This window comes from Akebia trifoliata, chromosome 9, assembly GCF_017979445.1.
Source record: "Akebia trifoliata isolate Shusen 1 chromosome 9, ASM1797944v1, whole genome shotgun sequence".
Classification (NCBI taxonomy): Eukaryota; Viridiplantae; Streptophyta; class Magnoliopsida; order Ranunculales; family Lardizabalaceae; genus Akebia; species Akebia trifoliata.
In genome coordinates, this window is record NC_141383.1 from 9967597 (window position 1) to 9983365 (window position 15769).

Here is a 15769-nt window from a genome sequence, read left to right on the forward strand (position 1 = left end):
GTCCAATTTTTGTAAATCAATTTTGATGGGGTTACAAGTTTTGGAATGGGATGATTTTTTGCCAGGATGATCCCCTCATCACAGAGATCATCCTCACAAAAAATCAGTCCATTCCAAACATTTTTGCCCATATAAGACAAAACACGTTGTCTATATGTGTGTAGAAATGGTTGTCCTTTGAACCTGACCCTTTAAGTATAGGGAAGGGATCGGTAGACAAAATCTTAGACCAACATCTATACAAAATATCGTGATCATTGGATCACGATAGATCTAACGAAATCTCGCCGTAGAATTTGACAAAAACAGCATGTGCGTTTATTCACTTAAAACTTTCATTATTTAGAAATACCTCCCCGTATTTATAGCTACTCAAATCAAAATTTTCTCTTCCCCATCGTCTTCTCTTCTCTTCTGCGACTCAAACCCTAACCATTTCCATTCATTGAAGACGACATAGATCAGGTGAAGACACCAGATGAGAAAAATTTGTGGCCCAAGGGGCATATGATATGCACAACATCTTCCAGTCGCTTGATTTGGCATGGACACTACTTCGTATTTTCCCCGGTAAGCTCTTCCACCGCATATCAGCAAAGACCTTAGATGAGTTCTACAGTCGAGACATAGTTAACTGACCAACTCTTGATCCTAGTCTTTGCTTAAAATCTGTAACCTTAGTCTGTTTTTTTTTTTTTTTGCTTTCTTCATCCCCAATAGGCCACATAGTTTGTCAGATTCAGCATAAATGAATGTGGGTTTTTCTGTTTTTCTGCTTAGAATCGTTGAGTTTTCTAGAATCTATACTTAATATTTCTTTGAGTTAACTAGGAATGGCATGGGTAAGAAACAATTAGGGCTTTTGTGATATTCTGGGTATAATGCACTTTTGTGTGTCTTGCTTGTTGCTGGTTTGCCTTTCTTGAACGTATTGAGATCTTTGGAAATTATTTTTGTTTAAAAAATCAAAGATTTATTTGGATGCAATAGATCCTGTACTTGTACATTAAAGGTAGTTGCTGCTATTTTACAATTTATTTGCAATACCTCTATTTCTTTGAGATAATTTTTTTTTTTTTTTTTGTAATTGTATACATGTACATCTTTAAAAAAATAATAATAAAGTAATAATCAATGCGTTTCAAGTTAGGTTCTCAATGTTTATGTGGGGGTGTTAAAATTTGTTTTTTGTTAGACCCCTCTGAATTAGGTTTAAGCCTTTCAAAGTATTTAGATCCTTTTCTCATGCTGGAAAGATTGATAAAATAGAGTGTTTTCTAATTTTGTCTTGATTTATTAATTTATCTATGATGTCAAATTTAATTTCATTTTTTTTTCCTAGGTTTTATGACAGTTTTGTGTTCTATTAGTGTGATGCACAAAATAAAAAGGGATCGGTAGCAGCTCTATGGTATGGCATGCATGTGCATTGCACATGTAGGACGCACTAGTAACAATTGATAAGATCTCACTTAAACGAGAAATTTAGACCACGTAGGTGAGGTAGCATCATATTTCTTTGTGGGTCTTTAATTGATGATTCGTGCTGAAGTGACCTCAGGATTGTACCTCGTATCTGACGGGGAAGTGTGCAGAGATGCTTTTTCACTTGTTAAGCATCTATAATTTATGCACACTTCCCCGTTAGGGATGTGCGATATGAGGTACAATCTTAAGAGTTGTGACTTTCTGACTCCCTATATTACATATTTTATATTGATATTTTTACCAATTCATATTGGTACTGTAGAACCTCATCTTAATAGGGCATGTATTCCTTGATTCTTCAATTTTTTTTGGTTTCCTCAAGTTCAATGTTGCTCAACTCCTGATGTTACTCATTATTGCTTGCTCTGTAGCTTTCTTTTCAAATGTGGATAGACCAAATGCAGGAGACCTTGAATTCTAAGAAACATGGAGACACTGGTTTTCGAACAAAAGATTTTGCGACTGCCATCGATTGCTACACTCATGTAAGTCCTTAGAAGGAGAACCCACCAAGCTGTATAAATGATTATTAGCCATAGTTAGTGTTTGGCTTTACATTTTAGAAATGTAGATAAGAGATGAGCTGTTGGACATAGTGATCTTGGTTGAAATGTGACATTTCTATATATTTACATGAAAATTTAGATAGTAACATCTTGTGTGGATATTATTTAAATATGCCTTTTAGCCTAGACCAATAGAAATGCATTTGTAAATATGTACCATATACTTAATGCTAAAGGACATCAAACGATAAAATGAAATCTTGTCTGTAGCTTTATTTACATCCTTTATGTTCTTGACAATGAAACATTTTCAGGAAATACTTTCTGTGTCACATAGTTGTCTAGAACTGAATTAGATTGACTACTTGAGGAATTCTCCAATAGGTGCCACTTAATCACGATTAAGGTTGAGTTGAAGGGGTACCTCAGCCCTTATAACATTAAAAACCACAAGACTTATTTCTTTTAATATAATAAGACTCCCATTAGTTCGAACTAGCAAGTCATGGTTTTCTAGCTTAGAATCCTTGGCTAAGTTTCAAGTTGCAACAGCTTAAGCAGCCCCCCCTAGAGTTTGATCTATTCATTCATCATGTAATGATACAAACTATTTTTTGCATGTCTTTTGTACAGTTCATTGATGGTGGAGCCATGGTATCCCGACGGCATTTGCTTGGCACTGCTTGTCTTATTTGATGAGTGATATGCTACGAGAAGCCCTTGGGGATGTAATGGAAGCCCAAGTCATATCCCCTGAGTGGCCCATAGCCTCCTATATGCATGCTTCTGCCCTTTTTAGCCTCGGGAGGGAAATTGATGCCCAAGAGACTTTTAAAAATGTCACAGCCTGAGAGGCCAAGAAGAATAGCTGAAGCTGAAGGTGTATAGTATTTTTTATTTATTTTGTAGTCTTGTGTTTTGCGCCCCTTTTTTTCTGTATCTATTTTTTTTTAAAACCTTTGTATTCAAGTTTTTGTCAACCTAAAGGATTCTTTTGATCATTTATTATTGTTGTTCATGTTTATGGAATCTTGGAGGAGCTTCAATTGAATTCTTCATGCCAGGGATGGGGAATAATCAAAATTCTGACTTATGTTAGCAGTCGAAAAATAGTGATCATAAGGATAAATGAGTTTGGCACTGAAATTATACAATTTTCCTCATGTTTGTATGCATACTTTATTTGTCGTGCCGTGAAAAGCATTCAATTTAATGTCCCCACCAGATAGTATGAATGAACGTTCTTAATCACCAAGTTGCTTTAGTTCCAGTTTAATCACTCTCTGTAAGTCCGTTGAGAGTGTACTTGCACCCGCAAACCAAACGTTAACTGGCTTGACAGGGAAATAAGTCTCTGACCATCCTCCAAAGTCCCAGAATTCCAGATTGCCATAAAATAAAATAAATCCACTTTGGATTTATTTTTTCTTCCCTTTTTGGTAAACATCAAGCATGCTTTGCCGTAGTAGTGTAAGTTGGCAACTCTCGTTCGTACCACCATATGTTCAGTCTCTAACTTTGTCCAACGATTTAGTATTTACACAGTCACTGATTGGTTGTGCTCTATGAATGTGTTTCACACTGTTGTTACATATCAAGAAAGAAGATTTTCCATTTTTGGATCAGCACAATTCTCGAGTACCGCACAGATTAGGCAACAGTGGTAAACTGGAGATGGAACATCCCATATCTTCCCTGTCATGGACTTCAACCTTTCAAATGTACATATTACCAAAAGAAATCACCAAAAATAAAAAATAAATAAATAAAAATCACCAAAAGAAATGCTGAGAAAGTTAAATCAGACATACAATTGATTTCATTAGAATAGGTAAATTTCAGTCTAGTACAATATCCAACTACAAGATGAATGATACAATCACAAATTCAATTCATTTATATTGGTAATGATTTCCTAGCACGATCTTCCTCGCAGCTGAATCAAAAATATCTATCAGATTCTTCTTCACAACTTCATCTACTGCAAATTATTTGCTGAAATTTCTTAAGAATTTAGGTGATCCATGCAAATTGTTTGCAATACAAAGGCTTATCCAAGAAACAATAGCTACAATGGGAAGCAAACTTTTGTGACAGAGGAATGGAATTATGTTTTTCATCTTAACCTTAGATACGACAACTCTATTTCCACGCCAAGAAGAATTAAAACATAGAAATTACTCTGTTTATCTCATTCATTGGGTATGAAGAAATCAAAGATAACATCAACAGAGCCAGACCTTTCACCAATATCTTTGTACTCGATATTTGTTATCCCCCCAAATTCATCTTGGTCTTGATATTCAGGTTTCACCCACCAAACAGAAACTGTGACAGAGTACATGGTCCCAAGACTCGGATTTGTCGAGACACTGAGTTGGACCTTATCTTGTGACTCTATCTCCACAAAATCTGATAAAGCACTCACTATGTTGCTTACAATCTTTTGCTTTGCCTCGTCACTAACAGCACATCGATCAGAGTAGAGGATCATCTACATGCATTGCTTGGCGATATTCACATTTGAGCTTCTTTTCGTTGCTAGTGGTGGGAATAGAATCTTCCACGCCAAGTTTAAATTCTCGAAGAAACTCATATTTATGGCATTGAGGAGCAAACCCTCGACCTCCTTATTTATGGCTTTGGGAGAGAGACTATTCTCACTTGTAATCGCAAAAGACTTGTGGCAATGATACTGCATGTTATGGGATCCGACTTCATTTCGAGGCCAATTGGATGTAAACTCAGAAATGCTAGATACTCCAGTAAGGAAACCATTGAATCTAATCTGCAAGGCAACAAGAAAAAAGAAAGAAAATATGGGTTCTGTAGTACCAATATGAACTGATAAAAATATCAATATAAAATATATAATATGGGGAGTAAAAAAGTCACAACTCTTAAGACTGTACCTCATATCGCACATCCCTAACGGGGAAGTGTGCATAAATTGTAGATGCTTAACGAGTGAAAAAGCATCTCTGCACACTTCCCCGTCAGATACGAGGTACAATCTTGAGGTCACTCCAACACAACTCATCAATTAAAAACCCACAAAGAAATATGATGCTACCTCACCTATGTGCTTTAAATTTCTCGTTTAAGTGAGATCTTATCAATAGTTACTAGTGGGCCCTACACGTGCAATGCACATGCATGCCATACCATAGAGCTGCTACCGATCCCTTTTTATTTTGTGCATCACATTGATAGAACACAAAACGGTCATAAAACCTAGGAAAAAAAATGAAACTAAATTTGACATCATAGATAAATTAATAAATCAAGACAAAATTAGAAAACACTCTATTTTATCAAATCTTTCCAGCATGAGAAAAGGATCTAAATACTTTGAAAGGCTTAAACCTTATTCAGAGGGGTCTAACAAAAAACAAATTAAAACACGCACATAAACATTGAGAACCTAACTTGAAACGCGTTGATTATTACTTTATTATTTTTTTTATAAAGATGTACATGTATACAATTACAAAAAAAAAAAAAAAATTATCTCAAAGAAACAGAGTTTGTGCAAATAAATTGTAAAATAGCAGCAACCACCTTTAATGTACAAGTAAAGGATCTATTGCATTCAAATAAATCTTTGATTTAAAAAAAAAAAAAATTTCCAAAGATCTCAATACATTCAAGAAAGGCAAACCAACAACAGGCAAGACACACAAAAGTGCATTATACTCAGAATATCACAAAAGCCCTAATTGTTTCTTACCCATGCCATTCCTGGTTGACTCAAAGAAAATTAAGTACAGATTATAGAAAACTCAACGATTCTAAGCAGAAAAACAGAAAAACCCACATTTATTTATGCTGAATCTGACAAACTATGTGGCCTATTGGGGATGAAGGAAGCAGAAAAATAGACTAAGGCTACAAATTTTAAGCAAAGACTAGGATCAAGAGTTGGTCAGTTAGCTGTGTCTTGACTGTAGAACTCATCTAAAGTCTTTGCTGGTATGCGATGGAGGAGCACATCGGGGGAAAATACGAAGTAGTGTCCATGCCAAATCAAGCGACTGGAAGATGTTGCGCATATCATATGCCCCTTGGGCCACAAAATTTTCTCACCTGGTGTCTTCACCTGATCTGTGCCTTCTTCAATGAATGGAGATGGTTAGGGTTTGAGTCGCAGAAGAGAAGAGAAGACGATGGGGAAGAGAAAAATTTGATTTGAGTAGCTATAAATACGGGGAGGTATTTCTAAATAATGAAAGTTTTAAGTGAATAAACAGCACATGTTGTTTTTGTCAAATTCTACGGTCGGATTTCGTTAGATCTATCGTGATCCAACGATCATGATATTTTGTATGGATGTTGATCTGAGATTTTGTCTACTGATCCCTTCCCTTAAGTATAAAGACATACTTGTCTATGCCCAAAAAAATGAAAGTATATTTGTCCATGCCCAAAAAAGTTAAGTACTTATCGCTTCAACATTTTTTTTTAACATCAAAATTTTCAACATCAAAGTAGTGCAGAATTTTTTTTCACCAATAAACACTGAATAATAACACAAATAATTACCGCCTCAATAATTTTCTTCTAAAAGAATAAATGATAAATAAAAAAAGTGATCCGTGTCTTGGGATTTAAAGAGGTCCCAGCGTATGTCCGACTCTAATTGCATCTTCAAGCTTTTCTCTCTCTCTCTCTCTCTGCCTTTTCGCCGCTGTTGCAAACTTTATCTACCTCCTTCGTTTCCCTCTCTCTATCTAGCACGCACGAGCACCAAAGCGAGAGCCAGGGATCCAACTCTCTCTCTCTATATATATTTCTACATAAAAGATCCTCACATCTTGAAGGGCCACGTTCTTCTCGCCATCTCATCGTACGGTTAATACTTCCTTGTCAGCGTTTTCTACGTAGTTACTAAACTCATTAAAAAAACCATATTTTTTAAAAATCTATCTTTCTTTCTTCTCATCATTTTTTTAATTATAATAATTTGGATTGATCTTTGTCTCTCCGTCCACTTTTTTTAATCTCGTTTTCCTCATCTAAAGCTCATGTAATCAATTGGTAAGCCCATGTAATAATTTTTTTTCTTAATTTTATTTATTATTTATTGTTAGTTTGATTTTTTCGGTAGTGTTTGTTGATGACAAATTTGATTTTTTAATTACATGCAATATGCTTCTTAGGTTAGGAAACTTTTTCATTTATGGTGTTTTCCGATTTTTATTTTTTGAATGTTTTCCTTATTGGATGGAAAATGCAATCTGTTTATTTAATTTTTGTTGATTCAGGTGTTAATGTTTGAAAAAAAGATAAGTTTATCAAAAAGAAAAAAAGAAAAAAGTGTTGATTTTCGTATTTGTTTGATTGATTATTGGTTAAATAATTTGAAAATAGTACTTAAGCTGGTTTAATTCTTTATTTTAGATGTTAAATCTGCAGGTCGACATAATCTGTTATGTTTGTATGAATAATTGCGTGTATGGAATTTCGATTTTTGGTGGGTATTGAGAATTCATCGAATTATTAATATTAAGTAATTGATTTAAAAAAAAAAAAAGAAATTTCACAAATTTAAAACACACATGAACACGATCAGTTATGCTATGTAAAATGTTTTACTGTTGTTGGACCCCTGGTAGTGAGGTGGGATTCACAAGTGAAAACCAAGCTGAATTGTTTGAGAAAATGCATCAATGGGGATGTTGTTCATGATTTAGCTATAGACATAGAGAGTATAGGGTTGACATGGAGATGGGGTTCATTTTTTGGAGGATATGTTGTGTGGAGAATAATTTCTTAAATATGCTGATGGGGACATCACTCAGAGATCTTGGGTTGTCCTACATCATGTCAGAACTAAGATTGAATTCCTTTCAAACATTTTGAGTTAATACATCCTTGGTTGATTTCTTTCATGGTTCATTTACAATTGCAACTATTTTAAAACCATACTAATAGTTTGACATAATAACAAGTCGACTGGGACAGCTATTATATATGATTTGGAATGCTATTGGGTTATAAACGGACTTTGACTTCTAAAAGTTGTTCAGGAGGGGAAACTACATTGATTTTGTTCCCTCTGAATTCTGAAAGAGATGAAATTCTGATACCCTAATGTGTGCATGCCTCTAAAACCTTATTTTATTGATTCTATTTTTTTTTTAAGGCTTTGGTCATTCTCTGTTTATTGGGTTATATAATCATTCTGGGTTTACTGTACGGGCCATATTTTATTCGATTGCTTTTCATATGTTTTAATCATTCTAATATATACTGATCAAGTCATTCATGTCGTGCACCAAGCTACATTTTGTTAGTTTCTATTTTAGTTGTTTGTCATTTCTATTGAGTAGTAATTAATAAACACTGATATGCATGCATATCATATTGTATTAATTTTAGATGTTATGGTAACCAAAATCAATACTTAAATGCTTATTAATAATACCTTTTCTCTTTAAATAGCAATTACTAAACCTGTCTTTCACTTGCTAGCATAAGCTTTCTTGTGAGAAGTACATTGTAATGCAGATATGACTTCTGCTACTAGTTAAAAGTTTAATGATTAAGTGAAAGGTTCTACGAGGGTTTGTTTATATAAATCAGTAAGTCTACTTGTGTGTGCTTGCTTGCTTCAGCTGGAAACCCTTTCATGCTAAATATCTTAATGTAGATATAAGGAGAAGCTGGGGTTGGATAATTATTAACCATTTTCCCCTTTCTTTGGCAATTTGTTTTTTGTAGCACACCTAGGCTTTTCCGCAAGCCTTAGCCAATGCTATTTGAATATCTGAGGGTGACTTTACCTATCAAAAAAGAAAATAAAGAAAAAAATAATAATAATCTGAGGGCAATTTCTTTCTGTGCATGGAATTTGACATATTTTTCTCTTGAAACCGTGTGGAGAATTTATGCAGAGGATTTCCACATGAGCGAAGTGCCTTCATAGCTTTGGGACTGTTCTTGTTTTCCCTAGTTTATTCTTTCATGACTTCAATTTTTTGGTAGACCCAGTTAGTGTGTTTTAATGTTTGGAGTTCACATTGATAATGTGGTTGATTAGAATACGTGGCTCCCAATTTTTTTCACTTTAACTGACTTTTACTAATCTGCCTTTCACATGGCACTCAATAAGTTTTAGTATACACTTGAAAACTTATTTGCCTACCGATATGGTTAGATGATTTTTTCCCCATTTTCTGGAAGCTATATAAAAAGAACACTCCATTTTTCTATGAACTCACCAGGTCGGACACCTTCGGACTCGTGTTGCACACATGATTTTTTTGGACATTTCAATGTGCCAATTTTTTTTGCATCCATGTTCTGTTTATTGGTTCTATGATATTAAAGTATGTCAATTTATTTGAACATGTTCTATATTGTACACTTAGCATGAAGTTATGAATTAACATAGTTTCAATATACCTCTCAAACATATGGGATAAAATGTAATGGATGTCTTGGTGTATAGGGTTGTGAAAGTGTGACTGACACCGACATAAATTTCTGTGTCTCTGTTACATTTTCTTGAAGTAATATGATTTTGATGTGCTCATCTTGATTAAATATTCCATTGGTTGTTTCAGTACAGTTTCATAGACCTTGTCTGTAATTTGGGGGAGTCATTAAATGTTTAAAAAACATTCAAACTACTTATCCAAAAAAAAAAAAAAAATTTAAACCATCACAAACACTTCTCTTTGGAAACGGATACAGTGGCTCAGATGTTATGTGAGATAATGGTTTCTTCTTTCACTAATATTTCATGAGCCTATTGAATCCGACGTCCTGTTTAGTTTCTCTAGTACTTGCCTATCAGCCATGCACTAATGCTAGTGAGGATTCACATATCCTGAAACAAGATTGCCAATTTTTGGTATTGCTTTTGTAAATATAACCAAATATTATCTGTCCCACAAATCAAAATGTTCTTCTATGATTTGCAGGGAGTAAGTTACACCACTAGAGAACCAGGCCTATGGAACCCAATGGTCACAAAAAAACAAGAAGGGATCTTATTGTTCGAGAAAACAACGAGGTGAACTTGCTGAATGGTGGCGATGAACTCGATCCATGGACAGCATGGGCGTACAAGCCTCGTACTGTTTCCTTGCTACTTATTGGTGCATGCCTACTTATGTGAGTACCAATGCTCATGAAGAGTTAAGCGATTTTAGGATGCTTTTCTTTTTTTAACTTTTCCCTTTTTTTGTTTTTTTTGTTTTTTGTTTTGGTGAAACATAGTGTTTCATTGTCTTATGGGATAAAGAATTTAAAAATTTTCCTTTCCATTGTAATATTTGCTTGTTTGTTTTTTTTCTCTCGAAGGAATTCCTATGTGCCCGAAAATATCATGTAATAACTTTTTGATTGTGTCTGGTTGGAATTTTTTTTCTTTGATTGTTTTTGTCCTTTTTCTTTTAATGATCTATTAAATCTTGTTGCTTTTGTTGGCGTTGGTTGGATACCAGCAAATACCACCATACATTAATTTCACTTAGTGCTGTCAAATCCAGTGCCTTGACCAACTTTTGCTGTAAATTTGCATCTTCATGTTTTGACCCATGGTGAACCTCTAGCAATTAGAATCATGTTTATCACTCATTTAGGAAGAAAGATAACTGGATTTTGTTCATTGACATGTTTTTTTTTTTAATGTTTCCATAGAATTCTCATTATTTTACAAAGAGCTTCATCGAGGGAAAGGAGCTTGCTGTTAATGAAGTCAACGTCAACATTTTGGGGTTAATGTGTTTGTGGTGTAAGGTATTTAAGGAATTTAGGGATTTCTTTTCCGAGGATTTCATGTTTAGGTGGCATTCTTTGAATAGTGAGTATCCTTAAGGGTGGGTGTTTGTTCAGATCTCATGGGGCCTTGTTTTACCTTTGTTGTTTTATTTTTTATTTATTTATTTTTAATTTTTAATTATATATATTATTTTTTGCATACTTGCCTTTTCTTTCTTAGTGAAATCTTTTTACTTGTCAAAGAAAAGGAATAATAACACAATCTCTCAAATTAGAAAACTAGGGCAAAGGAGCTTAGGATTCTCTCAAATAAAATGAAGACGGAGGAAACCATTTCTGTTTTGGTGATTTTTGACCTTATTGCATTAGGCGATGTTATGGTGAAGGAACAAAGGAAAACCTTGTTTACTTAGTTGTGTTTTTGCCTTGATAGGATGAGGTACAAGCCTCATTCATCATCTGGTCATCTCCCAACGGAAAAAATAAGCGTTCGAGGTCAGTTGAATGAATTTTGTTCTTCAATTCAATTCTGTCTAAGGCCTCAATGAATCCTGTTAAAGCTTAAGCCTCAAAAGTTGCTTCTTTCATGCCTGCAAGCACTTCTTTTCAAAAGGTAGTATAGCTGTGTAGTTCATCAGAAGGGATGTGGTTAATATTGACTCATGTTCAAATCTACTGACCGCAAGACTCGTGTTTTTCATGGCCTATGTCCCTAGTTCTGTTTATGTGGAGATTAAGGACAGGGTGATGTCAAAATTTTATTTTAGGAAAATGATTTGAAAAACTTCAAAGCAAATAAGGATCATTGATGGTGGAAAAAACTGGTCCCACATGCCTTTCTTTTTGTTGCTTTTTCTCTTCTTTGTATTTGTGGTTGGTCTCCTCGGCCTCCTTTTAGTATTATGAACATATTTGTTTGCCTATCAAAAAAAAAAAAAAAAAACTGGTACTACATGTTCACCTAGCTGGATTATAGGTAGAAACATAATTCTCCATTGAACAACCAACCACCGGCCCTGCTTCCAAACACATACTGATCTTACCGATCAAGAGGAAGAGAAATGCATATTGGCCTTCTTTTGGTAGGGGAGGTGGGAGAACTTTGATATCTACTTCTCTAAGAATTAAGGGTCATAAATGTATAATGCTTGATAAAATATGGATTTGATTGATGATATGGGATCCAGAAAGATCATATTTATCACTGGAAATTTCGAGGGCATCCCAAATTTTCCTTATAGATTATGTAAATGATTGTAATGCAGGAGTTTCTTTGACTAACTACTCAAATAATTTTTTTTTAAATTTTTGTTGCATGTCCTTATCAGTTGGGCAAGTGGGGCACTTGATCCAGAAAATAGTTCATCTGGAGAAATTGTTGTTATATCTGTGAAGAGGTACGTTGCTGTTTGAATATTATTTTAATGACATGATGGACATTGTTGAAAGTTTCTGTTTTTTATAGACTTTGTTAAATTGTTGCTGATTCCTATTCATTGTTTTCGATAGGGGGGTGTGGGCGATGATTGCTGTTTTCCTCACTTATTGCTTGCTTCAAGCACCTTCTACGTAAGTTAAGAGTCCAATTACAAGGATGTAATGATTCGTGTTTTACTTTTAGCACGTGAATAGAAGATTCAAAGATACAAGTCATTTCTTTTATTTTGGATGTAGTGATTGTTGTTTTCCTTCTAGCACGTGAATAAAATAATTGAGAAGATTTTAAGATACATGTCTTTTCTTTTATTTTTGAAACATTTTATTATGATATATATATTTTTTTGATAAGTACAAAGTTTTAAGAAAGAGAAGGAAAGACTGTACAAAAGCAGGCCGAGGTGTCCGACCAAAAAAGACAAAAGACTACCCCTGGCCCTCGCACAAAAACTCCCAACGGAAGAAAAATCCTTAAAAAGACCCCTCTAAATTCTGTACAAAGCTTACACTTTCACCAATAAAAAAGAAGCCCAAGTACCTCTAACAAAACATCCTCTGACTTGAAAAATCTGCATCATTGAAGTTAATTTTTATGTGAGTGGTAAGTGACACAACACCTTTTCCTCAAACTTTCATTATTTTCTCCTCTTTCATTATCTCCAAAACCGTAACCCTATAAAATCTACTATTTGAATCTCTATTGAAGTGTCGATGATCCATTTTCTGCCTCCATTTGTTATTTTTTTAAATAATCAATTATGGTTTTTTATTGGTGAAAAGTCTTGTGTCCCCATAGAGCAAGATCATTAGTTTTAGTGGGGTGGTGTGTTGAAGTCAAGGGTATGTTGTTTGTGTATCATCTGGGAAAGTTCGTAGCTCTCACATGGCTTATATTAGTTCTCAACAAGTGTTTTCGTGATTGTCCTTAGTGTATTTTTCCATGTCGGAAGTTAGTCAATCTTTTAATGCATACCTGATGGGTGGTGAGAGCATGGATTTGTCTCATAAGGAGGCTCTGAATTTTCAGATTGCAATTATGAAGCTTAATGGTCACGATTTCCTTGTATGATCTCAATTGGCCATATTATATCTCAAGGGTAAAAGAAAGAAGGGGTATTTGACAGGTGACAAATGTTCTCCCTACCCAAATGATCCATCTTTGGGAGATGGGATGCAGAAAAGGCTATTGTTAGGTTTTGGCTACTCCGTTCTATGTAGCCAATCATTAGTAGTAATTACTTGTTTCTATCAACCACATATCGGAATTAGGATGCTACCAGAAAAATGTTTTTGAGGTAGGCAACATGGCGTGAGTGTATAAGCTACAACAAACTATTTGGAAATGGAGAAAGTCGAAAAACCCATATCCACATACTATACAACTTTCGTCTTTTATATGAGGAGTCAGATCATTATCAGAATTCTAGGCTTAGTGTTTGGTTGATGCAGCCACTTATAAGAAGTTGGTAGAGGAGAATCGAGTGTTTGAGTTACTTATAGGGCTAAATCTTGAGCATGAGCAAGCCCGTGTCAAAATATAGGAAATGAGCAACTTCCTTCTTTGACAGAGATGTATGCTTATTCATGTTGTGAGGAGCATCATTAGAGTGCTATTGTCACGCCCCAAAAATTCAACCCGAATCCCCATGATTCCCAAGTTAAATTCCGAGGCATGATATAAAACCCATGTCATGATAATCAATACATAAACTTGAACGACAAATAATATAACTATATGTCATCCCTGATCATTGCTCAACAGAACACACGTATCCTCAAACATAAAAAACACTTGACATATATACATAAAACAGTAATGACATACTATAGTGTTCATAATTACATAACAAAAAACGATAGCTAAAGACTTAAACCTAACTCTAGTTTAAGACTTATTACCAGTAATACCCATACTCCACTCCTGAAAGCTTGGACTGATCATCTATAAGGCCCTGGCACTGAGCCTCCTCGGAAGGATCATCTAAACCAGGTGCGCCTGAAATTTGTGATGTCGTAGGGTTGAGTAACAGGGGAGTTACCCAATAGGGGAATCTTACAATTCTAAATAACAGCATCCTATATGCAGTTTAAACATTCTAAGAATTCATAAATCATGCATATTTGATATTCAACACATAGTTAAAAATAATTGAACACCGATATCATAAAATTTAGTAGGAAATTAAAACACTTAAAAATCTGAAGAAACAATTGTTCGTAATATAATCATCAAATAATAGAGTACTATAATAGAGAGTTGAGGGTCACGACTGATGTGAACATCTCAGTCAAAATACGATTATTCCAATACTTTACCAGTGTGGAACCCCACCGTTAGTTCCTGATTCTATGGCCAGCCTCTGCCACAATTTGGGTAACTTTTTTCCGGCTCAGGTTGGCCGTTGATCAAGGCCTTAAGAAACGGGCCAAATCAAGGAGGTCATTCTTTCTTGACTACTCTAGACTATTAATGATCATTAACTAGCCATCTTCATCTATGCCAATCTGGCGTGCATGTGATCCTCGATATTCTCTATCAATCATACAACTATCTACATCTTGTTCTCTATTAAAGATAGAAAAGAAACTCCCGGATTCCTGTTGTGATGTTGTGTTCTTATGCATCCAATAATACATAAGAACTCAAACAACGCAACTGTTATCCTAGAATAACATATCATTCCGGAAATGTCACAACATGTTATTCTTTATAGGTTTTCACAATCTCTTTAATAAATCACTAAAATACTACATATAAGTATTTATTTTCTTTTCAAAACGTAATGAAAATAAAACATACACGTGTTTTAAATACCCAGTCCATTCTTAAATGTACAGTCTCATATCTCTTTTCTTTTTCTTTCTTTCGTGTCTTACATGACCCTTAGTCGAAGCATTTCACTCATTCGTGTCTTACACAGTCTATGACTGAAGCATCACTTCATCTTTTCTCTCCTTTTCATGTCTTATACGGCATACGCCGAAGCATCTCACTAACTGGGTATTTTAAAAGTACGACATTCAATTGAGAACTCGTTCTTATATTTATTTTAATAAATTACTTTTCTACCCAACTTTTAATTAGAAACATTTCTTGGAAATCCATCACTAAAATGATTAAAGTAAACTGTCCACCAGTTTAACTTATTAAAAAAATCATGTATGTTTATAAAAATGTGAGCAAAATATATATATTGTATGTAAAAACAACAACTTATATAGTTGTTGTATTTTCTTTTTGATAAGTACAAAATACGTATAAAGTACTTATAAAATACGTATAAAGTAACCAATATTTTGAGCATTCATTTAAAGTATATATAGTAAAATATTATATAAAAACAGCAACTTTCATAGTTGCTGTATTTTATATTTAACACGTATAAATACGTATAACGTACGTATAAAACACGTATAACGTATGTATAAAGCAACCATTTTTTTAAAATATCCTATCTAGCATATATATTGTCAATTTAATACAAAAAAAAACAGCAACTTTCATAGTTGCTGTATTTTGTTTTTAGCATGTATATTTACGTATAAAACATGTATAAATCAATTACAAGCATGTAATAATTCCTTTTAAACAAAATAACAAATACTAG

General features: G+C 34.2%; 1 protein-coding gene, 1 long non-coding RNA gene and 1 pseudogene across 5 annotated transcripts in view; 2 read left to right on the forward strand and 1 right to left on the reverse strand.

The window, feature by feature from the left end:
• The first annotated feature begins 404 nt into the window (after positions 1-404).
• LOC147394264 (uncharacterized) lies at positions 405-3128 on the forward strand. Its single transcript, XR_015181510.1, has 3 exons — positions 405-570; positions 1860-1973; positions 2628-3128. It is a non-coding gene; the product is annotated as an uncharacterized LOC147394264 (long non-coding RNA).
• Positions 3129-3791: 663 nt separating this feature from the next.
• LOC147394265 (cell division topological specificity factor homolog, chloroplastic-like) lies at positions 3792-6325 on the reverse strand (annotated as a pseudogene). Its single transcript, XR_015181265.1, has 2 exons — positions 5812-6325; positions 3792-4782 (listed from the first exon to the last, which is right to left on the reverse strand). The product of XR_015181265.1 is annotated as a cell division topological specificity factor homolog, chloroplastic-like (transcript).
• Positions 6326-6631: 306 nt separating this feature from the next.
• The window catches only part of LOC147394266 (CDP-diacylglycerol--serine O-phosphatidyltransferase 1), a 30013-nt gene continuing 20875 nt past the window's right edge, over positions 6632-15769 (forward strand). The window contains exons 1-4 of one of the 3 annotated variants that reach the window (XM_086453057.1): positions 6632-6840; positions 9923-10115; positions 12053-12121; positions 12234-12293. In XM_086453057.1, the coding sequence (XP_086309183.1) occupies positions 9955-10115; positions 12053-12121; positions 12234-12293 (290 nt within the window). In that variant the 5' untranslated portion in view covers positions 6632-6840; positions 9923-9954. Of the gene's footprint in view, positions 6841-6909; positions 7032-9922; positions 10116-10643; positions 10743-12052; positions 12122-12233; positions 12294-15769 lie in introns of those variants that run through there. The other 2 variants (XM_086453059.1, XM_086453060.1) reach the window with 2 other exon arrangements.